Here is a 10,434-nt window from a genome sequence, read left to right as displayed (position 1 = left end):
GTGAGTGGCTCCAACAGATCCCAGGAACAACATCAGAGCTCTCTGTCCAGAAGAGTGCAGTGCTAGGAACAGCTAAGATACTGCGCAGAACCCTCAAACGCCCAGGCCTCTGGTAGAGGACCCGAGGTTGAGGAAGACACATACCACCCATAGGGGTGAGAGGGGAATTATAATTTATTTGAGGAAGCTGGCATGGTTTTATCTGGGTGACAGGTATTAAGATGAAATTATGTCACCAGTTTACAGAAAGTTTAATATAAAAACCTTATAAAAGTAGCTGATTGGAATAAACCCTAGTAACAAAGCCTATCACTCAACGTTAGTCAACAAAATTAAAAATAAATTCAAGCTTGTTTTCAGTTTCATCGTCCCAGTTTCTTCTTGGCTAATCTAAAAACAAATATTCTCGTTCTTGAAAACGAGGCATTTAAGGTATAGTTCTGTTTTGGAACAGGGCTATAAATCAAACATCTGTTCTTCTGCAATCTTCATCTTGACAGAGAACTTACTTAAAAATTTGTCAAGATGAAACCTATTTGAAATATGAAGCTTAAATTTGTATATAAGGTCTGTATATCGATACAAACTGTTTTTCTTGTGCTGTTTATCATTTTGGTTCTAACATAGCCATTTGTATGTGTAATTATTCTGTTTCCTTTAGCTAATCAGAGAGCTTGGAAGCATTAATTTAAAGAAGAATGAGCCTCCGCTTACCTGCCCTTACAGCTTGAAAGCCAGAGTTCTCTTACTGGCTCATCTTGCCAGGATGAAAATTCCTGAGACACTTGAAGAAGGTAATTATGATTCTCCTCTTTAAAAGACTCTTTAGGAATAAAGGCATAACATGTTGCATTGTTTGTAAATTTGCTTGTTTTGGTCCAATTAGACACTTTTTGAACATTGTCAGTTTCAGGGTTAACTGCAGCTTTGACCCCCACCCCCTTCTTCGTCCCTCTTGAGGCATCTACTTAATTTTTTAGGCTTTCCAGCTGTCACCTCTCTTCAGGTGGAGAGCTGAATCTTTCTCCTTTCTGACTGGGAGCTGCACAGCCACCTGCCTTGCACTGTGATATCTCCAGCAAGCCAGTCTGCTCATGCTTTGCTTTCTCTTTGAGGGCTACGAATATCATATTGCTAGCAGTTACACATTACCACACAGCTTTTTCTAAGCAAGCACCTTTATTCTTAAGGTAAAAAAGCATTATAGAGAAAACACATTAAAAACACTAAAAGTTCCTGTATACATGCTAAAAGTTTACCAGAGGTCGCCCATTTTGGCCGTAGTAGGCCGAAGTCTCTCCAACCCTTCCACCAGGGTAGAGGCCCTTGGCCAGGAAGGGTCTGTCCATTTACTGGATCAGAAAGAAAGCCCTGAGTCAGTTTAAACACAGCCTTTTTATATCAAATATCCTCTTTGTTTTTTGGTCTCCGGAAAACTCAGTTTGAGCCAGTTTATGCGAGGCTCCCCAGAGGATGGTATCTCACTGGAGATATTTACAACCTAAGTGTTCTACTGTAATCACCCTTCACTGTTTTTAGTTCTTGGTGGAGCTATGGCAACCCTCCCTACCCAGAGTTGCATACAATATCTGCCCACAGAAATACATAAACTTAATACAATATGGTCCCCAAAAGGTATTGTATGAGATGGCAGTATGTGTCACACACGCTAATCTATATGCTATGTGAAACTGTTTCAAAATAAACATATCTTAAACTGACTGCACTTGTGGCTCTCATTTTTTTTCCTCCAGCTAAGCATGGAATGCTCATACCCATGTTTAAAATGTGGATCACTGGTGTTTATTTCAATCAAAATGAAAATATTCTTTTGAAAAAGAATAAAATTTGAAGCTCCTTAAAATGAGTAGTAGGTAGAATTATACCACCATGTTGGAATAAATCCAACATGGTGGTATAACTGCTTCCCCAAAATTTTAAATTTTCTTGGATTTGGTGGTTTTTTTGAGAGGGTGTATGAAGGTGGGGAGAGACGGAGGAAGAAAAGATCAGAATTCTAAAATGGTAGCTGTATTAGAAGGTCATATATCACATTTTTAAAAAATGCCCTTTTTGTGTTGCTTCATGTATGCAGGAAGCCTAAAAGCTGTCTTTGGAGGTCAGAAGAGATTAACACAATGGTCTCCTCTGGATTTACAGCATATACTTTATAGACATTTTTTCTTCTGCTTGTTTTTTTAACCTTAGAAATATCAGAAATGTAATTCTGATCTCCCCTGTGTTCAACAGAGGACTTCTTGGCTGGTCTCAGATGTATATTGCAAGTTTCATGCATTATAGCTTAAGGAATGTGGGTGTTTTAAACTTGAACAAATGCATCCTTTCAAACAAGTATCTGTGAACCATTGGAATTAGATGTGTTTAACAAAAGTGAACAGTTCTCCTTCAAGTGATTTCACACACCTATGTTCCACTGTAGGTCTTTGTGCCCTCGGTGCATTCGCGTCAGACTTCTGTTAGCTGTACCATCAGGTGGGCTGGCCCCCACTATTCTTGTGTGCCAAGCTGAGGGAATAAAGGGGCATGGTCACCATCTCCCTCTAAATTTCTTATTGACTGTAGTGAGAGTTGGAGCTCTGTTGCTCTTGAGCTTTGGTTAACCAGTCTTCAAAATAAATAGTTATGTCGAACATCATTGTAGCTTAAGTTTAGTGTAGTTAGTAAAGTAGTTAATTGAGATTTAATGTGTGGCAATCCCCAGGTTGCAAACCATGTGCATGGCTGTGATCCTTGTTAGTGACGCATTGAAAAAGTTGCCTAATCTGATTAGGTGGGGAACATGTGAGGGACAAATGCCCCATTTCTCCCCATTTCCCAACAAGAACAAAGGGATTTCTGCCTTTAAAGTACCTCTTCTCAATAAGGCAACATGTGCCTCTTCACTGCCTGAATCTGATGGTCAGAGGCTGGAGAGTTGATCCAAAAAGAGTGCCACGCAGCTGCCTCAGCCTGAGATCCAAAATCGAGTGAGAAATGTCATTCATCTTCTTCTGCAGCCTCCTTGAAGCACTCAAAACCCTCCTGGTTCAGAGCCTGATGGACTTTCAGAGTCTCACTCTTCTTCTCACAAAAAAGGTCTGAAAAAGTCCTTCGGTGCAGAGGCAAGGTCTGGTTGTAAGCACTGTTGCTGTCTGAGGTGACACTGTTGATTCTGGCTCCACTGGGGGAATCTGTTGTGGAATGTATATATGTGTAACACATACTGAAGAACAATTACTATATGTGTAACTAAACATCTTATTTAAATAGTCTGGCTAAAAATCCCTTTCCTACTCAGTTTCTCCATTTTCAGTCTACTGATTCTTGTGATGTCATAATTTCTCTAGTTCTCTGTAGTGTCTTCCAACATGATGATGAAGATTTAATTTCTGTTGTAAAATACAAGTAGAAAAAACTTTGATTAAAAACCTTTCAGGCCTTGATGTGGAAGAGTCAAAAAGAGCATAAGCCTATTTTTTTCCTTAGGAGGTAACCTTTAAGAGTAATATTTTTTTTAAAAGTTCTTTTAAAATGACATTCTAAATGTTATTGTCTGACTTTTATTGAAATGTGTAGCCTTTGTGATACTTCTTATATAAATACTTCTGAATTGTTGGAAGGCGGTGGGAGTTGAGTGTGACCAGCATCTGGCAGATTCAGACCCATTGTGGTTTAAAATACACGTATGTTAGACAATTGCATGGAGAGAAGAAAAAGAAATAGGGGATGGGACTGAGTAGGTGATTTTATAAATAACAGTGGACAGAGGTGGGATGCACATAGTTAGAGAAAATAGTGAGTAAGCAGAGAATTTGAGTGTTTTATCAAATCATTCATCTTGCAGATCAGCAATTTATCCTGAAAAAGTGTCCTGCTTTACTTCAAGAAATGATTAACGTAATCTGCCAGTTAATAATAATGGCGCGTAGCCGTGAAGGTAAGGAAGAAATCTTACTATATTGTATTTAAACTAGAAAATCTCACTTTTTATTGGACCTGCCTTTAAAGAGTTGCTGAGCTTATGGGAAAACATTGCTATTATATGTTTAGATATTTCTCATCCCTTTATGTCAGTGGTGGGCAACCTATGGCCCATCAGGGTAATCTGCTGATGGTCCGCAAGACCATTTGTTTACAATGACCATCCGCAGGCATGGCCACCCACACTGCCAGTGGCCATGGTTCGTTGTTCCCAGCCAGTGGGAGCCGCAGGAAGTGGCGGCCAGCATGTTCCTGCAGCTTCCGTTGGCTGGGAACAGCGAACCACAGCCTCTAGGAGCTGCGGGTAGCCGTGCCTGCGGGCGGTCAAAGTAAACAAACAATCTTGTGGCCCGTCAGAAGATTACCCTGGTGAGCTGCAGGTTGCTCACCACTGCCTTATGTTCTCAATGGAAAAGATCTTTCTGAATAGTTACGCAGCCCGTGCTCCCCATTTGCACTGTAAGGGTATGTCTATACTTGGAGCTCGGAAGCAGACATAATCACATTAGCTCATATTGAGCTAGCGTGTGGTAATACAGTAATTCCTCACTTAACCTTGTAGTTATGTTCCTGAAAAATGCAACTTTAAGCAAATCCAATTACCCCATAAGAATTAATGTAAATAGGGGAGTTAGGTTCCAGGGAAATTTTTTTTGCCAGACAAAAGGCATTATATACATTTTAAATAATTTTAAACAAGCAATTTAATATAGATATTAAACAGGCTGGCAGCCCCCATCAGGTCCCCTACGCCTCCCCTCTCCCTCCCCACACCTTCCACCTGCTGGCAGACCCCGCGGATCAGCACCTTCCCCCTGCTCCCCCCGCCTCCTGCCTGGGGCAATCAGCTGTCTTGTGGTGTTCAGGAGGCTGGAAGGAGGAGCGAGGACATGGTGCGTAGCCTCCGACCTCCCTCCCCTGCCCCTTGAATGCTGCAAGCCAGCTGATTGCCGCAGGCAGGAGGCGGGCAGAGCAGGGGGAAGGTGCTGATCCATGGGGTCGGCTGGCGGGTGGGAGATGCTGGGGGTAGGGCATAGGGGAGCTGATGAGGGAGCTGCCAGCCATGGACAAAGCAGGCAGCCAAACAATGTTATAGCGGAGCATTGCACAACTTTAAACGAGCATGTTCTGTAATGGAGCAGGGACATAACATCAAAACAACGTTAAGCGAGAGGACGTTAAGTGGGGAGTTACTGTACAGGCAATGGTTAGTGGTGGCCCAGGCTAGCCGCCCTTAGTACATACCAGTGGGGTCCGGGTAGGTTGTATCTGTTACCCGAAATTGGGCCAGCTGGTAAGCTTAGGGAGGGTTAATGACCCATCAGAGTTGACCCATCAGAAAGCAGCACATTTATTATACTGACAGTTAAGCTCAAAAGAAGGGGGAGGGGGTTCACACTAGCACTCGCATACTCGTGCTCCCAGGACAGGCCTGGCATTGGAGATGTCAGGATCCTTCAAGGTAAGTGTCCCACAACGTAGCAATGGTGCAATGAAGGTAAGTCTTCCCAAGGCACGAAGAAATGCAGCGCGGCAAACCGCTGACCAGAAGGTCCAGGCAAAGGGCCTTTACGAGAGGTACAAGCTTGTCAGTGCACTACTGAGCACATGGCCCTTTTCCCTTTTAAGGACCTGCTCTGCATGGCCTGTGACTAGAGGTGACTTGACCGTGTCTGGTTGGTCAGTGATTGGTCACTTCAGACAGTGTCCATGCATTGGGTGTGTGAGCGCTGCTTAGAGTCCCAGACACTTTGTCTCCCTGGGAGCTCTTTTGATCTTCCAGCTGTTCAGGCAGCTCATTCATTCCACAAGCATTCCAGGAAGGAGGGGGAGGGGGAAAGCCACTTCACAGGTATTCAAAGGGGGAGGTGTAACAGACTTTTTGAACATGCTGGTTATGCGGAGCATACAGATCACTGCTACTCCTACAACAGTATTTGGGCAACATACTTGAGCCACCATCCATGCCACCCTGGCTGCACTACTATTTTTAGTGTGCTAGCTTAAGCAGAGCTAGCACAGATACATATATGTGAGCTGGGAATCATACCTGGCTCCAATGTAGGTGTACCTAAAACAGTGAATACCCCCTTTCTGTGTTAGAACCCTCCCCCACACTATCTTGTGATTGATTAATACCTGATGACCCCATATCCCTAATGCATTGTGGCATTGCCATTCAACAGTGGAGTTACAGGTCTCTGGAAAATAACAAGTGCATTGAGATGCATCCTCAATATCTGATCTTACCCCTTCGGTGACTCTTAAGATCTAGTCAGCATTTCAGTTATAAGTGCCCTGTCCTCCTTCAAATATAAGTTTTAAAAATACTCTGCAAGAGAAGAATCATAAGTATTTGTAACACTGCAAGAATTTTCCTTTTTTACTTGTGGCTTAAACACTGGTAAAGCATAACCAGTTCTTTTGTGCACTTCCACCCAACTATGGTTAGGGCCCTTATTAACATTTACAAGGTGTGTATATAGAGTATATGTGGGACATTTATAAGCATATTTTTCCAGTTTGTTTTTAAAAGAATACCAGTAACCTCCCCAAATTAATCTTTCAGTTAATTATTTTGAAAATGCTGCCATCTCTCTGGAGGAATTATGCAAAAATATTCTAAAGCAAACTAGTTAGTTTCTGGTATCACAAGAATTTGTAATCCTGGTGCTTAATCCTTTTTTATTAAAAATTAGAACTGAAAGCTGTTTGTCTGTAATCAATAGGCAGGCTACCCCACCTCTCTCCTTGATGTCTTGACCAACCTATAATGGTTAGGAAAGAAATCATCCTCTCACAGCCCTTTGACTAGTTTGGCACAACCTGAAGAAAGAAAATTAACAGGCACTATACTGTAATCAATTTTATAGGAAGATGGCCATCAATGCTAGGCTCAAATGGTAACTATAAGCTTTACAATGCAAATGACACTTTCTTTATACTGTAAGGTACATCTTTCTTTATGAACTTTAAGTTGCTAGGCTGATCGATATATTTTAATTTAACATGTAGTGTTATACATGTCCAAAGTGTACTGAAAAATATGTAAAAAATGATCTTGTAAAATTCATTCTCCCCAAGAAAGGGAGTTTCGTGCTCCATCATTGGGATCTTTGGAAAACTGTATGAAGCTTTCCCAGATGGCTGTCCAAGGGCTTCAGCAGTTCAAGTCTCCCCTTCTGCAGCTCCCTCACATTGAAGAGGACAATCTTAGGCGAGTTTCCAATCATAAAAAGGTATAAAACTACAGATAATACTCAGTCATTTTTATCTTTCCATTATCTCCTTTTAATCTGCCTCTATCTCTCACTAAGCAAACTTATTAATAGTTGACAGAATAAAAAGCATTTGTTCAGGAATGCAATATGTCATGAGTCCTTGTGCTTTATGTTCGTTAAACTGTATCACTGTTTGGCTTAGAAATAAAAAGGAGAGTGACTATTCACCACAGGTTAACAGAGGTTATGATCTGTGGTATGGTTAAGCATGGGATATACTGGACAAAACAGAACATCTTTCTTACTTTAGTAAGGTCAAACTGTGGCCTCCAATAAAATATAATCAACAGTTTTTTGAGAGAGTATAACTGAAATATCAAACCTCTGAGTTAATTGCATAGTTCCTGAACCTACTTCTGAAGACAGTACATTTTAGATATGATTATGGAGGAGTATCAGAATAAGAAAATGTAACAATTAATGAAACAGAAATTTAATTTGTACTTTATTTCAAGGTTTGTAATCCTTTTAGTGGGAATGAATTAAACAGTTTGCTTGTGTCAGCACTGCTGTAATACACAAATGATTACATTAACTGGAGTTTAGTTTTGTGCAATGTTCTTTTCTAGTATTTTTCTTTTTTCTTTTTTTAACCAAGTTCAAAATCAAAAGTATCCAGGACATGGTGAGTTTGAAAGGCGCTGATCGCCGCAACTTACTGCACTTTCTTGAAGATGAAAAATATGATGAAGTTATGGCTGTATTAGGTAGTTTTCCACATATCACCATAGATATAAAGCCACAAGGTAAGATGGGAGGTTGTTTCATTGCTGTATATGTCATCCCTCTTGACAATTTGATAGTCTGCTGTCAGTAAGCAGTGAGGACTCTAAAACACCAATTCCTTACATTATTTTTGTAACCTGGAAAATGGCAGACTTTCCTGAATGACAGCTTTTGCACTTCAGATTTATAGTTTGAGGAAAATGAAGTATATTAAAGCATCTTGCGTATTTCCAGGCCATCAGCAGTTTCCTCTAGAGGGACTGACGTAGCATTTAATTGTTTGATTTAGCAATGAGAGAGCAGTGTATAATAATGGGTGAGATGGCCAAGGATTTCATGCTTGTGCTTAACCCAAATATCAAACTATAAATTTTTTATTTAAGACATTAAATTGAGATCCAGGTCATTAAAGAGTTGAGGGTATTTTTGTGAGAGGGAAGGTGTGTTAACCTTGTGTGATGAGGGTATTCTGCTTGGGATAACCGCATAGTACTTGGCTAAAATTCACAACAGTTTCAATTGCATTTGTTACTTTCCTTCGCTTCTTCTCTGAAGTTATTGTGCTGTTAAACAATTGCCTTTACACTGCCTTTTAGTGGAAGGTGAACTGTTCATTGGTTGCCTTCCTCACAGGGAAGTTGAGATAAAGGTCTGAAATATTTGCATAGAATAGTCTTTCAAAATTTATGTTTTCCAAAATCTGACACGTTTTGTTCAGCTAGCCTAATGTTGGATTTGGTATATACATAGTCCTCAGTAAGGCATGTGTACCTGGTGAACTTAAGTTTCAAAATGTAAAAATAAGTAAAAACAATATACCATGCACTTTCAAATCAGTATCTTACCTTTACCAATGGTTAGTGAGCACAAGAGTGCTGTTATTAATTGTGTTCATAATTGTCAGAGAGTCCTTGAAAAACTTGTACCTCCTCATGTTCTGGCAAGCTGTGCCTCCCCACGCACATTTTTGCATTTGACAAATACACATATTTAAGAAGTTTTGCCATGGAGGATTTAACTTTTTGCTCCTCCCCAGATTGACTGTTTTTACTTCTAATTATAGGTAATGGATGTGTGGAAAACTATTTGAGGAATGCTTTTATTTTTCATACCAGAATAAAAATGTAGTAGTTTTCAGTCAGTAGACTGAACATTCAACACTACTGCATTCTAAGATATGAACCCGTGAGACCGCTGACCATACTACAGGTCTTCTGATCAATATTATAGTTAAACTATTCATTGCTGTTCCTTTATTTTTTCTCCCTCTTTTTGAAAAGGAATTAAGTGCATGCACCTTTGAAATTGAGATATTAATCATTCCAAGATCAGGAAAATCATAGTTATGGTTCCCAGAACAACTGTGACTTAATCCCCTTGCTCATATGTGGTATTTTATAATATGAAAGTTTTATGTTTTAATATACAATGCTACATAGTTATGGATGCTGTGGGAGTCATAACTACCTTTGAATATCCTAACTTTCCTACAAGTTAAATCACAACCTCAATGTTTACTTCATGTAGCTTTATGCAATTATTGCTCCTCGTTCTGTTAATGTATTCTAGGTAATAGAGACTGTTTAAAGATGCAGATGAAAGTCTTCATTCTTGCAAATATTTTCAGATTATTTTCTGTTAAATATTCTCTGGAAGATTTGTGATTACGCTCATACTTTTATCTGTATGTAATGCTTAATTTAAAAAATAAATATGAAACTGATCAAGAAACAAAGGTTAAATGGAAGTATCATTTTTCTTTTACCTTAGTTTTGGATGATGAAGACAGCAACAATATTACAGTGGGATCGCTAGTCACTGTTTTGGTCACATTAACAAGGCAAACAATGGCAGTAAGTAGTCAAAGTATTTACAACTTTGGATTAATTGCAAATGCATCATGATAACCTAGAAGAAAACAAAGAAAGAAGAAGTGGGGCCGCTATACACTGAGGATGGAGCGGAGGTTAAGGATAACCTAGGCATGGCCCAATATCTAAATAAGTACTTTGCCTCGTCTATTTTTAATGAAGACTAGTGAGGAGTTACTAGGTGAAAGGGATGACAAACGCGGAATGTGGATATGGGGTGGATATTACCGCATGTGAGGTAGAGGCCAAACTTGAAACAGAATCTCTAATGGGACACCATCAATGATAACCTGTCCTAGCTAAATCCGTGCGGACAATCCTCACACCTGAGGATATTAAAGGAACATGGCGTCTGGTGAATTGCGAGCCCGTTAGCGAGAATTTTTAAGCATATCGGTAAACTGGCGGTGTGCGTGACGACTGCGAATTTGCTAACGTAGTTCCTCATTTTTAAGAAACGGAATAAAAGTGATCGGTATTATAGGCCTTGTTAGCTTGACGTCTGTCGTGTTGTAGGTTTGGAAAAAATTTTAGGAGAAAGTAGTTAAGGATATGAGGTCAATGTAATTGACGGC

At 40.0% G+C, this 10,434-nt stretch overlaps 1 protein-coding gene across 1 annotated transcript in view; it reads left to right on the top strand.

Moving 5' to 3' along the window:
- The window catches only part of SEC63 (SEC63 protein translocation regulator), a 113,821-nt gene that overhangs the window by 70,436 nt on the left and 32,951 nt on the right, over window positions 1-10,434 (top strand). The window contains exons 10-14 of the mRNA XM_032781676.2: window positions 662-794; window positions 3,845-3,937; window positions 7,066-7,220; window positions 7,861-8,008; window positions 9,759-9,841. Coding sequence (XP_032637567.1) covers window positions 662-794; window positions 3,845-3,937; window positions 7,066-7,220; window positions 7,861-8,008; window positions 9,759-9,841 — 612 coding nt within the window. The remainder of the gene's footprint in view (window positions 1-661; window positions 795-3,844; window positions 3,938-7,065; window positions 7,221-7,860; window positions 8,009-9,758; window positions 9,842-10,434) is intronic.

The sequence above is a fragment of the Chelonoidis abingdonii genome, chromosome 3 (assembly GCF_003597395.2).
Source record: "Chelonoidis abingdonii isolate Lonesome George chromosome 3, CheloAbing_2.0, whole genome shotgun sequence".
Classification (NCBI taxonomy): Eukaryota; Metazoa; Chordata; order Testudines; family Testudinidae; genus Chelonoidis; species Chelonoidis abingdonii.
Note: the sequence above shows the minus strand (reverse complement) of the source record. Positions and strands in the feature narration are given on the sequence as shown.